The sequence below is a fragment of the Emydura macquarii genome, unplaced genomic scaffold (assembly GCF_026122565.2).
Source record: "Emydura macquarii macquarii isolate MOO-44397 ecotype Brisbane River unplaced genomic scaffold, CSIRO-AGI_Emac_v2 contig_1045, whole genome shotgun sequence".
Classification (NCBI taxonomy): domain Eukaryota; kingdom Metazoa; phylum Chordata; order Testudines; family Chelidae; genus Emydura; species Emydura macquarii.
The window spans coordinates 12,228,250-12,246,414 of record NW_027131182.1 but is presented as its reverse complement, the minus strand read 5'-3'; the positions used below and the strand labels follow the sequence as shown (position 1 = coordinate 12,246,414).

Genomic DNA, 18,165 nt, shown 5'->3' with positions numbered 1-18,165 from the left:
ATAAATCTCCCCACTTGCTGAAAGTTTTGGAAAATAATTGGTACAGTTTGAGGCTGAGTTTTAGGAACAATCCTCCAACAACGCACAGCCAACAAGAATGTGGCCTAGCTACTAAGTATACATAGCTGATGTTTACAAGTATTTCTGAGTGCTTCTTAATCCAAAGATGTTTAAAGGCAGCATTGAACTAAAATCAATCAAATCAAATGTGATTGGCAAAAGACTCAGCTTTTCCCCAGTTTGGAAGCTGGTCCCATAACAAAGTGTAAAGGCAGAAGTTACGTTTAGAAATTGGACCTGCTGTCACCATAAAATGTCAGCTGTTCTGATGCTGTGTCAGGAGGATTCTGCTCTATTGTGCTGTTGCAGTGATGACAAAGCAGGAGTCGGTATATCTTAAAAGGAAAAATTAAAGTGCCTTTGTGTTTTAAAGGAAATCATTATTTTAGAGGACAGAATCTACCACCTTCATCCAGGTTCTTCCAAATGTCATAATGTTCTCACAGAAAAAATTGTCAGGCAGCTTTAACGTGTGTGGGTAGAAGCCCTAGAGTAAAAGCAGGCATATAATAATGTAGCACAAAAGGAAGGCAAGTGGCCAAAGCCTGTATTTTCCATATGAGTCTACAGGAGATTGCTCACTGCAGCTTGAATCTGTCAGTAGCACACAGGTTGTCAAATGTGTCATTATAAATCAACCTATTTAAGCCAAGAGCAGGGATTAATTTGATTCAGTGTTTTCCCATATTTTCCTTAGTAGTAGTAGGAGGAGGAAGGAAGGCAGGAGGGCGGGCAGGCGCTGTGGTTATATAGATTGGAAGTAGACCTGCTTGAAAATTTTCCATAGAAACATTTTTTGAACAAAAAATGGCATTTTGATTAAATGGAAGCTTCTGCCAAATGTTTCCCCATTTTCTTCAAGAATTTTTATGATTTTGTTGAAACACAAAATGTAAAAAATGTTGCAGTTTTCAATGACTGAAAAATTTTGCTTTACAACAGAAAAAACAATTAGTTTTTGGTTTTTGAAAAAAAAATTGATGCAAAATGCAAACTTTTTTGTTTTCATCACAATTTTTCACAGAAAAAAACCCCATTGCCTTGACCAGTTCTAGTCAGGAAACTTGGGTTCTGTTCCCAGTCCTTCTACGGACTTCCTGTGCAATCTTACTTTGTCTCAGTTCTCCTATCTGTAAAATAGGGATAAAACCTACTTACAGGGACAGAGTGAGGCTAAATGACTGTTTGGGAAGTATACATAGAGCCTCAGATGTTAAGCAAGAGGATGTGTGAAATATCACTGATTTCTGAATGCCCTGCCTTGCTTGCAGAACCCAAAAGGGAAGCTGCTGTGATTTGTTTTTAAACTAGTGTTGTGTCTTTATTAGATCTTCTTGGTTTTTATGGAAAGAGGGAGCAGAGGAATCGCCTTCTGAATCATAGCGGCCTTGTGTTTTCAGGAAGGAAATGCCCCCTGTGCACATGTTGTAGAGTTGGTAGTGGTATTGCCCACCAGTAATCAGATACCCAAGTGTTGTAAGATGTGATGCCATTTTGGCTCTGTGGACTTCTTTTAAGGTCCTCACCAGATCTAAAGCAAATAAAGTTGGGCACAGCTCAGTAATGTTACAGCATTGTTAAAAACTAAAAGATTCCAAAGTTTAATGGCAACATTCGGCTCTGTCTTGGTGCAGTGTAATTCTCTGATGGAATCCCTGTTTTTAAAAATGAGTCAGCTGTCAATAAATCACACTTTCTCCTCCCAGTTTACAGTTCGGAAACTTTTATTTCTTAGGCAAACCTCCGCGCCTTTAACAATAGCTAGCACTGGATGAATTATTTATTGCAAATAATGTGTGTGTGTGTGTGTCCTGAGTTTTATAGATTAGCCATTTGAAAAAAATTCCTCTGCCACAAGTGCCCACTTAGTGGCAGAATTGAAGTGAACAGAATGTGTCTTGTGCTTGTCCTATGTTACATTCAGCACACTGTATTATTTTCTCATCTAGACAATGATGCATACTATAGAAAAATCATTGGATCTGAGATGTTATTATTCTCTCTATGTAATTGGAGTTCATGCTTTACAAGTAGTACTTGTCATTTTTGCCCCGCAGGCCAGCACGCCCACATAATCTCATCTTCTGCCATGTGGCTGGTGACTCAAGAGGAATTAAATTTACTCTGCGACACCTTGTAGAATTTGGCCCATGTTCTGAGCATTGAAGGCATTCCGCACCTCACAGGGAGAACTCAGTATTTCAGCGGATCAGCCTGTAGTTTAGCAGAAAGGGGTTTGGAATAATGATCAGTGGTAGGTCTATTATGCTAATCTTAGCAAAACGAGGTTATTTAGTACATGGCATTTGTGCCATCCTTTCATTTATTTCAATTTTTGTGTATTTACTCCCTCAAATCTTTGAGGCGAGTTTTGAGTTTGAATGGACTGAGTTTTTTGTGACTTTGATGAAAAAGTATAAATCATCTCAGGGTCGGTTGAGAGGTTTGTGATCATTTTGGTGCCCCTCAGTTCCCACAAATCCAGATGAGTTTGGCATCTTTCCAGGATGTGTAATGAAGTTTCTCACAGCTCTCAAAACAAAAGGAATGGATCAGCACCAAAATGCTCAATCTAAGTATACCCAACCGTTGTGGGTGCTCGAAATCCCTGGCCTGAACTAGCTCCAGACTTTTCAAGCAGTCTGTATCTTTAAACTGACTCAAGCCCAAATGCTGGATCTGAACAGCCCTGATCTTCGGGGTGTTTGTGACTGGAATATGTATTTTTTGGTTGAAGATAGCTTTGCAAAATTGTCATGAGACTCTCAGCCAGACCATATCATCTGTTCATCCACTCTCACCATGAGGGGAATAATAAAGGGGAAAATAAAATGAGTGACATTTTACTTGCCCGAGGCAAGTAGAAGTTTACCTAAAGCCCATCTCCACTGATGTTGTTTATTATTTGTATTGTGTTAGTGCCTAGAGTGCCATTGTGCTAAGTGCTGTACACTCCAATGAAAAGACAGTACGTGCCCCAAAGATCTTACAAGTTTTATGTCCTGTCATCTTTTTCTTTGTTCTCAAAATTTTGTTACTACATTTTATTCTGTCTCTCGTGATTTTTTTTTTTTTGCTCATTCCTCCCATTCATATTTTATTCTCAATCTTTTAAAAATATATCGGCAAATGATACAAAAGAAGATGTGCTGTATGTTGTACTGTTTGTTTTACACCCTCTTTGGTTTATATCTAAAACCTTAACACTCTGCAGCTGGCTTGGTGGAATGCATCTGGGGAATGTATTCTCCAGTTTTGTAAGTTATTTGTTCACTTTTTTTTCCCCACCACTTGCGCCCTCCTCCCCCTCTCTCGGCAAACAGTGCATCAAACTGCGATTCCAGCATGACTCTGTCAGCATGCCAGGGACACACAGTGCAGAGGGAATAGAGCAGCTGTTTCTTTGCAGCAGCAGGGGAATCAAGTAAAGTATCTTGCATCTACGATGACTAAGCAGAAGGAATCATTTTTCTCGTTTACACTGAGCAGAAATTGTCACTGGCACAATGATAACAAGGCTGTGATGGATGTTTTTGCTGGAATTACCATTTACCCTGTCATTAGCCTTCAGGATGTAGCAAGAGCTAAGAACGTCCCTTCTGCAAAAATGTTGGGCTTGTGATAAACTAACAACAGACTGAATACACTACTGCTGGGGCTGGATGGAAGACCATTCTGATATGGCAGTTTTATAGTAGGCAATCAGTGGCACACCCCCTTCGAAGTGATGATCTTCATTAGTGAGCAAGTCTCATTCCCTGTGGAAAACTAGGGACTTGAGGGGTTGAGAGGAAGAAGGAAAGAAATTTTGCCCCCAGGCCGGAGACTTAGAGTGCACTGGCTCAAAAACTACCACTGCAGCCTAAAGCAGATCTTGCAGTGCTGTTTACTCCTCTCTATCTGTATGTGTTGTGGAGGTGAAGATGGCGGGGGTTAACTGATGGATCTGCGTACGCCAGTATGGATCTGCCCTGCCTCTGAAATCCTGCATTTTAGAGCTGATCAAGCTCTTGCAGAGTGAAGAAGCTCAGGGTGTGATGATTTCTCTCTCTTTGCTGTGCTCTTCCAAGAGAGGATGGGGAGACAGGTCTTCCTTTAGAAAGAGGGTGGATAAGGGACTCTCTGATGGGGAATTCCTTTTCTCATGAGGGCAGCTGTACCTCTGGGAGCCCCAGAAACTCCTCAACTTCTCCTGTTGCTCAGACCCATTGTGGGTCCTAGCCTCATGTGCCAGTAAGGAGAGGGAACTCTGGGGCGTCTGTGCTTCCCTGAGCCAGGGAGAGGAGTGGAGTGCTCTCTCTGCCTATACAGAGGAAGCTGTGATTCCTTGCGCTCTTTCATTTACACTTAAAATATGCATTTATGTAGAAAGCGAGAAATAAGATGAGCTGGCCCTTTCAGGGGGTTGGGGCTCGTTCTGATGTGTGGTCATCTAACCTACCTCCCCAGGTGAAGGGACGGGACTAGGAACCACAATGGCCTGCTGGAAGATGTCAGGGCAGCCTGTGACTAGACCTGGAAGTAAGTGGCCTATTAATGATCAGAGGGCCAGCAAGGGGGGTAGGCTGATCACATAGGAAGGAGTGCCAGGAAAGAAAGACAGGGCAGTTTGTGTGACAGGGGCTGAGAGCCCGACTCTGAGGGGTCCCATGGGTAGGAACTGACAGAAGGATGTGTATAGGTTCCTCATATTCTGCCTCTTCATGTGGTGATACAGATATCGCTGTACCAGTGGATGGAGAAGGGACTGATTGGAAACCTGGAGAGCTGGAAGTTGGAGTCAACAAAAAGACTAAAGAACGTTGGAGACAGGGATAGACTCTTAGATGAGGAATCTGCCTGCCAAGGTGCAGGGGGCAGAGGACCGACTTTGGTGTTTTTGTGACTTCTGCAATCAAATGTACAATAAGAAATAGGGTCTTGCTTTTCATGAGTATTCATGAATATTCACAAGGTCGTGAATATTCACAAGGTCATGAATACTGACTAGATGTTAGTTTTAGAATTCGAATAAACAATAATTTAAAATATTCTTACTACACTCTCATCTCTAGGATTAAAAATCCATACTCCATTCAGTGTATGTTCTGTTTTGTTATATTTCTATTTTCACATGTGCCTTTAGACAGTAAACTCTTTCAGGAAAGGACCTATTATCTCTCTGGCATTTATCTCTACACTGTTCAGTACCATATTCATTTTTAGAGTTGCTTTTAGAATCAAAACTTGATCTACTTTGCAAACTGCAAGTCTGTCTGCCAATTCAAAGCTCTAGAACTCCTCATGTTATTAGTGATCTTGCAGGTAATTTCTCATGCAGGCAAATAAGAATATTAAAGGGAGTGATGCATGAAATTGCAAGTATAATAGCAAGGATTTTTAATAAATCTGTAAATTGAGTTGTACCCAGTGACTAGAGAATTGAAAATATAGCACTTATATTTAAGAAAGGGGAAAAAAATGATCCATGAAACTACCTTTTAGTTTGACTTTATTTGTATACAATATCTTAGAACAATTTTTTAAAGAGAGAATAATTAAAAATATAGAAGTACTTATTGGGATAAAATACAACATGCTTTTATGAAAGGTAGATCATGCCAGACCAACCTTGTCTCTTCTTTTGAGAAGATAACTTATTTTTTAGGAAAGGAAATGCAGTAGGTCTATTCTACTTGGATTTTAGTAAAGCTTTTGATACAGTTCCAAATGGGAAATTATTAGTTAAATTGGGGACAGTGGCGATTAATACAAGAATTGAAAAGGGCGTGAGGAGCTGGCTAAAGAGGAGACTATAGTGGGTCATACTAAAAGGTGAACTGTCAGGCTAGAGGGAGGTTACTAGTGGAGTTCCTCAAGATTCAGTCTTGGAACCAATCTTATTTAACAGTTTCATCAATGACCTTGGCTCAAAAAGTGGGAGTGTGCTAAGAAAATTTTCAGGTGACACAAAGTTGGGAGGTAATGTCAATATAGAGGAGGACCAGAATATCAGGGCTTGTACACACTACCACTTGTGGTATAACGTAATGTCGCTCAGGGGTGTGAATAAGCCACCCCCCGAGTGACGTAAGTTACACCGACCTAAGGGCTGGTGTGGACAGTACTATATTGATGGGAGAGCTTCTCTTGCCAACATAGCTACTGCCTCTCATGGAGCATTTTCACCAGATGCACTACAGCAGGGCAGCTTCACCGATGCAGCTGTGCTGCTGTGACACTTCTAGTGTAGACTAGCCTTCATACAAAAAGATCTGGACGACCTTGAAAACTGGAATGATAAAAATGGGATGAAATTTAGCAGTGCAAAGTCATGCATTTAAGGACTAACAAATCCCCAGTTTATAGCAAAAATTCTGCTGATCAGTTGGAAGCGACAGAGGAAGAGAAAGACCTGGGTGTATTGGTCGATCATAGGTTAACTGTGAGCCAGCAATGTGATGTGGCGGTGAAAAGAGCATATGTGATCCTAGGATGCATTAGGTGAGATATTTCCAAGTGTTATTACCATTGTACAGGGCACTGGTGTGACCTCATCTGGAATACTGTGTGCAATTCTGGTCTCCCATGTTTAAAAAAGATTACTTTGAACTGAAACAGGTGTGGAAAAGGGCTACTAGGGCCATCACCAGAATGGAGAACCTTCCTTATGAGAAGAAATTTAAGGAGTTTGCCTTGTTTAGCCTAACAAAGTGAAGGCTGAGGGGAGATTACAGTTGCTCTCTATAAATATATCAGAGGGATAAACCCGAGGGAGAGAGAGGAGTTATTTAAGTTAAGGGCCAATGCGGACAAGAACAAATGGATATAAACTGGCCATCAACAGGTTTAGACTTGAAATTAGACAAAGGTTTCTAACTATCAGAGGAATGAAGTTCTGGAACAGCCTTCCAAGTGGAGTAGTGGTGGCAAAAAACTTTACTTGTGTCAAGACTGCACTTGATAAGTTTATGGAGGAGATGGTATGATGAGGTTGTATAAAATGGCATATAGCCCATCTGTGACTGCTATTAGCAAATATCTCCAATGGCTGGTGATGGGACACAAGATGGGGAGGGTTCTGAGTTACTACAGAAAATTCTTACCCAAGTGTCTGGCTGGTGGTTCTCACCCACTTGTTCAGAGTCTAACTGACTGCCATATTTGGGGCTGGCAAGGAATTTTCCCTCAGGTCAGATTGGCAAAGACCCTGGAGTTTTTTTGCTTTTCTCTGTATCATAGAGCATGGGTCACTTGCTGGTTTGAATTAAATTAAATGGTGGATTCTTTGTAACTTGAAGTCTTTAAATCAAGATTTAAATTAGCCAGATGTTATGGGCCTTTTGCAGGAGTCGGTGGGTGAGGTTCTGTGGCCTGCAATGTGCAGCAGGTCAGACTAAATAATGATGATGGTTCCTGCAGGCCTCAACGTCTATGAATCTAAGTACAGAACCCTTTTTATCACATTTATTCCATTTGCACTTGAGACAGTTTTTGGAATTCAGTGGAAAAAAAATAATTAGGATAAGCGAGCCGCCTCAGTTTATAGGCTTTTCTGAGCAGTCCTAATTAAAAGATATAAACTGGATGTTTTAACAGGATTTTCCTAGAATGGAGCAGCTGCTGTACCCTTCTACCTTTCTAACCTGAGAGGGTTTTTTTTGGAGGGGGTGGGGAGGGAAACAATTTTTGTTTACAGAAATATGATTGCTAAGTTATTTTGGAATTTCAAATGTATGCAAAGTTTGGAAGAATTGAGCACTCTCAGTACTTTAGTGAAAGCAAACATCCCTCGTCTGCTTTTTTGTGGAGCTAATTGGCATCAGCAGTTCCAGGTCTTCTGATCCACAAACTGTGTGAACTGAGTGGAGGGAGGAAGAAAAGAGAAATCCTCAAAGGATTGCAGAATAGTAGCAATTATTGCATGGGAGAAACAGCATCCAATGCAAAGAGGGCTCTGTTCTGCATGCTAGATAGAATTAATGCATCTAAAAGCTAGGCTTATGGTAGCTGAGCAGTGATAAAGAGATTAGACAAAACAAGGGGTGATCAGGGTCTTATTAGTGTCTGATAGTTCTGGCTCAAGTGAAGAAGGATTAACAACAGCTTTCGAAGAGTGAAAAGAGCAAATGAGGAAAGTGGAGGGGAGGAGCAGTGGATATGTGACACCAGAATAACACACAGCTGGGGCTGTCTGTGGTCCCAGGTGTGGTGTCTGAAAGGGACCACACTGTGGAGCAGCTATTTCAAATGGCATGTGCCCCTTAAAATCCTGTGGCTTTTCTAGCAGAAGTCCATGCAGAAATTAATGTGACTTCAAGCAGCTCCACAGCCAAATGACAATTATCTGCCTCTAATTTGGATAGCTTCAAAACAGTCAGACAATGTTTTTGTGAGACGGATACAGATCTTGAAGCAGCGACTTGTAGGGCAATCATAACCACATAGATAAGGGATTATTATATGGAACAGCTCCCACGATGGAACAGTAATATTCCCTGCATTTAAAGGATGATGACGGCACTGGCACTAGACAGACACGTCAAAACTAATAGAAGGGGAAGCCATGGCTTCAGTAGCGAGCAAGGGTCATTTGTTTTTAAAAAGAACTTGTTCAAAGTGAGGTTTTTAAAAAAAAACAAAGTATAATTTTGCTTTCAGGGGTATGCGCAGGAATTTAAATTTGATCCCTTTTGGAGGGGCATGTTCTGTCTCCTTCCCCCCCAGCCCCAACAGGAACTCACTCTTCTCTCTCCCCTGGGACCGGAGAAGTTCTGTGCCCCTGACGCTTACTTGGGGGGGAAAGAGGGGACGGGGACGGGACGACAGTGCCCCTGCTTGCCCCTCCTTGTGCACACCTTTGTTTGCTTTTCACTCTTTGTGATGCCCATCATAACGTTTCTTGGTGGGTTAGAACAGACGACATCCAAATAATGCTGGCCATCATATTATGAGTGTGTAATAGCTGTGCATTGCCTGGGCATCAGTCAGGATGGGACTTGGTTCTGTCTGCTTCTATTTTCCTCTTCCATTTTCTCATATGTATTTTAATGCAGATAAACTAGATTATGATTGTTTTGATCAGTTTTAGTAGTTTAAACTATCCAACTTTCATCCAGTACTCTCTGTCTATCTATGCCAGCCACTGGAAGAGAAGGGAAGCTCTTCTGTCCAGGCTTGATGAAAAGAAGAAACAGAATTGAGTGCAGTTATTGACATGCTAATACTATACCTGGAGTTGACCTAGTTATTGTTCCGCTTCTCCTCCCCTGCCCTTTTCCCAGTAGGGAAGATTTTACTTCAGTTTCCCATTTTGGGCCAGTAAAAAATCTTCTGTCAAAGCTATTTTTCGATGGAAAATTGGGTCTTCGACTAAGAGAAATTTTTCATGAAAGGTCTGCTCTCCATGGAAAATCTGTGGGTTGTTTTTGTTTTGTCTTTTTTGTTGTCAAAAACTATAAACCTGAAAAACTTTAGCCGAAAACATTGATTTAGATATGCCGTAGCAGTGCCTCATGGCAGCTATTGTTTTGATGGCTCATGCTCCCATGCTCCTCTATATGCCGGGCTCACCAGCTGGACTTCAGTTTTCAATTTTTTTGCTGAAAAGTCAAAAGCTTTCCAAATTTTCCTTGCGTGGGGTGGGGGAGGAGAAGGCAGAAAGCATTTTCCAACCAGCTCTCTTCCAGTCACGTACTGTAGCTTTTCACAAAGAAGTTTAAGGTAAATGAAGCCAGTTTTATTGCAGTATCGTTTTTTCTTGGGAAAAGATTGAGACAGATATTTGGCAATGGACACAAATAGGCCACCTTCAGCTGAATGCATTTCAGATATCAGAATTCATCATCCTGTCATCCAAATGGTGTGGTTTAAGCAGTAGACCATATGTTTTCGTGCCATGAAGTTTCCCTTGCCAATTTGAGCTCTGCTGGGCTTCTAGATTAAATTTCTTCACCTTTGTTTGTTAGTTGCTTTTATGTTCATGAGTCAGAAGACAGCAAAAGGTATGAAATAACAAACCTACAAGAACACTAGATGAAGGCTCATTTAATAGCAAAGAAAATTTTTCTCAATGCTGACTACCAAAAGGTAACAAACTAAAGCTTAAGTGGAAGAATAATTAAAACTTTCTTCTGTTCAGTGCAGATTGTTACCTTTCATGACTTATATACCATACATATCCCATAGTATATTACATTAACGAATGAATGTATTATGGGAACTGTATAGGCCATCAGCAGATATTTCTAAGCTTCAAATTTGTTTATACAATCATTTCTATACAAACAGCATTAGTGAACACTGAAAACAACATTTCACTGAAAGGAAATTAACAGGAAATTGAGAACACTCTACTTTTTTCCTATTGTTAATTTGGCTAGGAAATTACTTACAATATCCGCCCCTCCCCCCTTTAGTACTGAAATAACACTTTTATCTGATGGATACACCTGAGGGTAACCCTGAACATCAGCAAAACAGAAGTTCTCCACCAGCCTACTCCTTTTTTTTTTTTTTTGCCTATCTTGGCAGCCATCTCTCAGGAACAGGCAATTAAAGAATCTGCCCAGCCTTTACAATATCAGAACACACTCTAGATTTTTAGTTCCCCCAACGCTCCTCTATAGCTGCGAGACTTGGGTGACTTACAGAAAACATTTGAAAAACTTGGAACGCCAGCACCAGCAATTTCTCGAGGAGAATCATACATGTCTTCACAGAGGTCAACATTTTCAGTGTTGAGGCCCTGATTACCCAGCACCCAGATGAGGTGAAACAGGCACTGTGTGTGCATGCCTGATGCACGCCTACCAAAACAGTTGCTGTATGCCCAACTCACCAAAGGAGATACAAGTTTTGTTGTCTAGGGCAAAGAAAAACAAAAGAAAACTATTCTACTGAATGTAGAATTTTGACTGATTAACTTAAGTTACAAAAAAAAAAAAGTAGTAAAAAACCTCCTATTGTTTTCAGATAAAACTGTTAAACATGGCTAATTTATCAGAAAAGCCCAAATCTGATGTTGTGAAGGAGCATTCAGACTCATTTCTATTTGAATTACAGTGCTGGACAGATACAGTTGAAATTAACATTTCTATACTTATTTTCAGACTGGATATTTCCGTCTGCCCAATGGGGACTACTTCATTGAGCCTGTTAAAAAGCATCTGCTGGAAGAGAGAACACCACAGCCACACATAATCTACCGGGCAAATGTCCTTCAAAATGCTTTAAGGCAACGGCGGGAGACAACTTCAGGCAAGAAACAAGCTTGTGGATTGAACGGTATGAATTTTGGTGGAGCTTATTGGTTGCTGAATTTTTTTTAACTCAACCTTTCCTTCCCAAATATTTACACCCTTCTTTTTCAAGTGGCAGTTTTCTACAAATATAGAATTCAGGAATTAGCAGTACGGTGCATTAAACTGAAAGTAGCATCATAAGAATAGTTTTGAGGCTGCTGAGTTTGAGCAATTTTCATGGTTTCCTGTATGTTTTTTTTAACCTTAGTATAATTTCAACTTTATATTTCCTTAGAGATAAAGCTTGTGAGTGTCCATCTGATTCATTCTATGCAGAGCCCTGCAGCCCTTTGCCGGTCACACCCAGACAATACTCAAATAGGTCCAGGTGCTTGGGGCCGAATCTTCAGCTGATGTAAATCGATAGAATTGATTTCACTGGAGCTATGTACATATGTACTAGCTGAGGATCTGTCTCTCTGCCTTTAATGATACCAACTTCCCATTCACATTATCAGAAAAATCAATCAAAATCTTACCATACCATGTTTTCGTTATATCAGTTCTAGGTATCATCTCTGTGGTTAAGTCTCAATATTTCAGATTTCCGTGTGACTATTACAAACTATCTAAAGCCCTGTACCTGGTTGTATCAATGTCCCCCCAGTGCATTGTCCTATTCAAAGAGGTAACAACTTTTGAGATATTGTTTGTGATAATATGAGTTATCTGAGGAGCTACTTAGATTATCTGAATTTTACTACACTAATGTGAGTCTTTGGAGAACAATTCTTGTTGTTGGTTAGAAGAGCCTCAAATAAAGAAACATATCTGTAAGGTGCTCTTGCTCCTCCCTAATTACAGTATTTAATACATTGCTGATTAGGATGTTGACTGTCCTACTTTCACCTCCTGCATTTGTTCCTTGCCACTTGGAAAATTTTAAATCTATCCTGGACAAAACATACTCTAGGAAAAAATAACCTCTTCATTGGCAGGAAGTCTGTTTAGGGGACTGTATCTAGGTTAATCACAAATTTCTAGAAAGGGAGTTGCAGTGTATTCAGGTTGAGAATATGTTTGAAATTGTAGTGGTTAAAAAGCCTAATTTTTTCTTTTCCAGGGATGAAAACAGATTAATAATTGGGTTCCTGTCTTTTTGAGCCATGACTGCTGCTGAAGTTTTAATTAAATGTACTGCAGATTGTTGAGGAAAAGGAGCAGACGGTCTCTCCCTCATCTCTCAGCCCCCACACATGCCTCTATAGCTGTAAATCTTGAGTAATATTTGCTATTTGCTGACATGAGCAATCAGTCAATGGGAGCTGTGCTTGCATATATAAAATGCTCTAAAATGCTAAGTACTCTGAAAAATCAGGGCCCAGGTATTTCAAATAGGGTACCCAAAATTAGTGGATACTTTGGACCTTAATTTCCCTGGGCCTCAGCTGCTCATACGTAATATGGGGATAATATCCCCTTGTCTCACACCAATTTTATGAAGCTTAATTAATGTTTGTGAAGCACTTGGATAGTATAGTGATGAGCACGGTAGAAAAGCCCTTGAGGAAATGTAATAATTCTGTCTACAGAGCAGAGATTAAATAGTGTGCAGTAAATATGGCCTAGGGCTATCCTGGAACGATGAGAAAAATACAAAATATTGAATAGCTCTTATTAAGTGAGCATTATTCATTCTGTGCACTGAATGAGGCAGGGTCCTGTGGAAAAAGTAGTATGTGATCATGTTATTAAAGACTGTCTCATAATGGATACACTGAAAGGGGCCAAATTAAGGCTGTGCAGACAACCTTAATTCTGGCATTTACCAGCTTTTGAGTTCTTGACTTTGCAACCTTAATGTTCTTTTAATATAGTTTTTTGTGTGAAACATTAAGTAAAAGCATAGTCTTAATGTGTTAGAATACTGCTGAAAAATCCTCTCTCTACCACCCCTCCCTTCCTAGCCAATTTCCACTTAGGCTAGTTTCACATCAAAATAAGATTTAGGAATTGCATGCTGAGTTCACTATATTATAGCACCAGGAGCCTGAAGCCACCTATGTATTTTTTCTTCTATTCCAAGGGATGGAATGTACAGAGGGAGTGTATTTTGTTTATCTTACTCTGTTCAAAACTCTCCTTCAAACTAGTTAGACCTTGGTTTGGACTTCAGCCATCTCTACTGCAGAGAGGAAAAAATAATTCCTCCACTAAGCTTCCCAATCTCTTCTATCTCAGATTCTTACTGAACTTAGTCAGTATGAGGACTCAGAAGCACCAGCTGTTTCTTTCTAACTGACTGTAGAAATGGAAGCTGCTTTTTTCTACTTGTGATTTGGCTGAGCAAGATTTTCTTACACTGGCAGATTGCTCACTAGATGTGTTACCCAGGGTCCTTTCATCCCAAAGCCTTGGTAATTTTACTCTGTGTGAGGTGGTGTCAGAAAATAAATCAATGGAGACACGGCCATCTGACCGATAGATGACTGGCACAAACAGTACAATACAAGACTGCTTTCACTTAAAGCTATATTTTATTTAGTCTCAAGCACTTACACATGTCTGCAACAGGTCAGTAAAACACCTCAATAATTACCTAAGTTTGGTAAGAGTCTCGAGTGGTACACCAGCAGCCTTCCTATGGCCAATCTTCTGTCTGCCGGTGGAGACACTAAGATGCATCCATGAAGAGATCCAGCTAGTCCCAACCTCTCCTCCCCCTATTTATCTTTGATAGTAGATAATAACATGTCAATCAAAAAACTTGCTCGGCAAGCACTTTCAAAAGCTAAGCAAGAGGATTCCTCTGATTACTAATTAGCAGACACCATATGCCTTGAGGCCCTGACAGACACATCCCAGAGTGTAAATACAGATAAGCTTCAACACACAGACCCCAGCACGTTCAACAGAGACTTCATCAGGGCGGGTGCAGGGTCTGACAAAGGTTGAGTGGGCTTCCCTCCCCACCTGGATAAGTCATACTAAGACTAGGGCTGCTACACAGGCCTGCAAAAAGACCTACTAGTTTTGGCTATGATAATATATGATAATCAATATTACACTATCAGTAGTGGTCCCTGTCCTTTTACTGGTCCATCAATATCTCCCTGTACAGTTGCACACTTTTCAAAGAGCATGAGTTAGTTTGCAGTGAACGTGAAGTCTCTCTCAAGAGGAAATGTAATATTTATAATCTCTTAGGCACAGAGAGCAGTTACTATAGAAGCCAACATCTAGGGCCTGATCCAACTCCTATGGGAATCTATTGGTATCTTTCCACTGACAGCAATGGGAATTGGTTCAATCCCCTACAACACTAATATTTCAGAATGTCCAGTAGCCTTCCTATAGAAGAAGGCTCCCTGCTTGTCTGTACAGATTTGAGAAAGAAATAATCATGGAGACACTTGCGTGTGGAGAGAAATATTTAATGCTGAACCATTTTAAGCTGGGCTAACTTTCATGTAGTAAATCTCAAGAACAATATATTTCTAGAGAAACTTTTTGTGTGTTAAAAAGTTATACATTTCTAGAAGACTTTAAAAAAAACCAACCTCTCAGAAACAGAGTTCAAATTACCTATGGTGGTTCTTTAGAAGAATTAACATGGAAATATATTGGGACACTAATTGGATTTCCTGATTATGATGCATTAGTGTATGCCTCTATCTATGACTATGTCTACACTTACAGCAGTGGGCAGAGTACAGACACTGCACACCTGTCTAGCACAGGTATAAATAGCAGTGAGACATGTCTTAGGTGAGTAGAGTAAGTAGAGGGCCCTACATGACTGAACCTCCAGGGTATACACCCTACATGGTTCTGTACATGCCCAAGCAGTGCCTCCCATGTCTACACTGCTATTTTTAGCAGCATAGTGTCCCACTGCCTCCCTACTACTGAAGCCTTTCACTGCAGCATATAGCTGCACATATAGTGCCTGTACTCTACACGCCACCATAAGTGTAGACATAACCTATATCAAACTACACACTCCATTTTGTTTTGGGAACATCCTTTTGACAGTAACAGTATAGTAGTGTGCCTTCACTGTTGTCTCTTCATCTCCATCCTGGACTGGGAATCCAAGAGGTGTTACCAGAGGCTGAAAAATGCAGAGCAATCTAGGGCTGTTAGCCTGCAGGATCTCCTATTCAAATGGAAGCTCCCTTGGACAATGACTTGGCTACTGCCCAGAGAAACCCGTTCTCCCCAGTGGCCTTGCAGTCAAACAATAGGTCTCCTGAGGAGGGACTTGAAGTCACTGGGAAGGGATTATAACTTTATAAAAGGAGTGTTCTTTCATCAGTCATTTTTTAGAGAGGGAGAGAAGGAAGCAGACCAGAACCAGAAGACAAAGCTGAGCAAAAGGAGAGGAGAGTCCTGGGCTCCCAAAACAGACACTAACCAAATCCCAAGGGGCTCTTGGAGTGTTGAGGAAACAACAACAACAATATGCTTAGATAGCGAAGGTCCAAGACACCGAATGTATGGCTTTATTTCAGGTGTCTAAGAGCTCCACAGAATTATTATTGATCTGGTGCAGCCAGGCTAATTGTGTGTGACTGCTGACAGTCCATGACCGGTCAGTGACCTGACCTCTCCTGACTTCAAGTCTGATCATCAGAGCTCAATGTTCAGGGATTTTGTTTCTGAGGCGGACAGTGTGACCAAAAAGAGCTAGCCAGTGGTGACCAGTGATGATGTTACTCTCAAGGCCTGTTCTGAATGATACATCCTAATTACTGATAAAGTCAAGCCATCTCCTACACAGTAGTCACCTTTGGCAGTGCGTATGAAGTGCCTCCAGCCTCCTGACATTTGTTTAAGCAATATCCATGTTTCAGTTCCATATAAAGGGATTAGAAGTACAGAGGTTTGATAAATCTGTACTTCTGTATATAGTTTCACTTCCTTTTGGCTCCAGAGGACACTGAGGCAGGGATTTGTTTGCAAATTTTTGTTGTTTTCCATAGATGTGTACATCTCTTGTGCTCTCCATATGTGAAGTGTGTGTGAATGTAGAAATTCTCTTTTGTGTATTATCTACTTACATTGTCTATGTTCCCCAAGAGGGAAACAGTAAGCTAAAGGGTCCGCAGCTTCTCTGAAAATGTTCACTGGCTACTGGGGAGGCTTTGGAGAGCTGGTACTAGTTTCAGGGCCTAGGCAATTGAACTGTGGGTCTCCCCTGCCAAGAAGGGTGTCAGACACAGGATCTGCAGCTGGAAAGTGTGCCAGGTGGCCCACAGTCAGACAGACAGTACCTAAACTCTGCCCAGCCCCGGCAAGCTAAGAGCATATGGAACACAAGGTTTGTATCCAGCACAGCAGCCTGGTGGGTGCTTCTCAGTCCATTGCGGAAGCCCACCTAAGTGCAAAAGGACCACTTGTGAAATTCACCATCCGTTTATCTTAGGTAATTTTACAGGCCCTATTACTGTAGTAGCTCAGCACTGCACAGTCTTTTTTTAAATGTGTCTATCTTTACAACACTGCTGTGATGTAGAGACAGAGGCACCTCCTCCTACTTCCTTGTATGTTGAGGTGCCGTGCTTCACTACAGAACACAGGTCTGTGGAACTGTAACGGAGTGGATTAGGACCAAAGGCCACCTGCCCTGCTGGAGGCTTCCGGGTCCTGCCACACCCCTCCCAGAAGGGAGCAGAAGAGAAGTCCTCTAAGTGGCCTACAGTGGTTACGGGGAAGCAGCCAATGAGAGAGGCTTTAGGGAGCAGCCAGTCAGGGCCCAGCAGACTCACATAAAAGGAGCTGCCAGCCAGAGTCAGTCAGTTGCTGCCTCAAACTGGAGGAGTGAGGACTGTGTTCCTGGCTCACTGAAAGAGCAGCAGGACCACGGACAGATCTGGCTGGGATCGGGGGAGCGAGAGAGCGCTCCTCGCTGGCTGCTGGGACTGATTAAGGACTGAGCCCAGGGAGGACTGCAGGAAGACAGTGCCTCCAGGGCTTCCTCCCCATGGCCCCATACCAAGGCCAGGACTACGTAAAGACTGCAAACATATCCGACCAGAAGGGGGATGCTCACGAGAGGTGGGCGCCACCCTATTACAGGCACACTCAGGGTTTTCCTCCACCCTCCTTATAGTGGATTTGCTTCCCAGAATGGATATATTGGGAAAGATGGTTGAAAGATCAATGAGTGTTTTCAGTCCCTCCTTATATTCTATGCACTAAAAAAATGCTACAATCACTTATACGTTGGCATCGAACTCATTCCTGTGCTCTGGCAATAATTGTATAAATTAATTTATGATTTGCAACATCCTCCATATTCTCACATACTCTGACAAAATCCAACATGCTGCCAGAAGTGAAGAATGTGATAGTGTTATAAAAATTAGAAATTTGAGCATGTGATGTACATTTTCATTACTGCTGCTTCTGAGCAAACTGTGAGCTGACTCATTTTTAATAGCTGAGTGCTATTCCTGAAAACTCCATTTTGATTGCTATATTGTACCCTGGTACACTGCAAGTAGCTGACTTCCTATATCATTTCAAACCTGCATGAGAAATGACAAATATGACTGTGACACTGACTGGATTGCGGGTGGGGGGGGAGGGGAGAGAGTGTGTATTTATTATGTTATTTAACATCAATACGTCGGAATCATAATAATTCATATGAGATATTCCATGTCAGGTACCGTTAAAAAGGCTATAATGTGCTAAATAAGATGATGATGTTTATGTTCATGTGTTATGTTTGTAATGGAAGTTATGGATATGTTTGATATATCTGTATTTCAAATTGTGCTGTGTCTGGGCGACACCCCAGACAAGATGGCTCCAGCACTAGCCTTCTTAATGGGCCATTAAGGAAATTCGCAGGTACAATGGGCCCAGGGGGAAA

General features: G+C 41.3%; 1 protein-coding gene across 1 annotated transcript in view; it reads left to right on the top strand.

Annotated features, from left to right (window-relative positions):
* The window catches only part of ADAMTS12 (ADAM metallopeptidase with thrombospondin type 1 motif 12), a 244,510-nt gene that overhangs the window by 71,354 nt on the left and 154,991 nt on the right, over positions 1-18,165 (top strand). Inside the window, exon 3 of the mRNA XM_067545490.1 lies at positions 11,151-11,325. Within this exon, the coding sequence (XP_067401591.1) occupies positions 11,151-11,325 (175 nt within the window). The remainder of the gene's footprint in view (positions 1-11,150; positions 11,326-18,165) is intronic.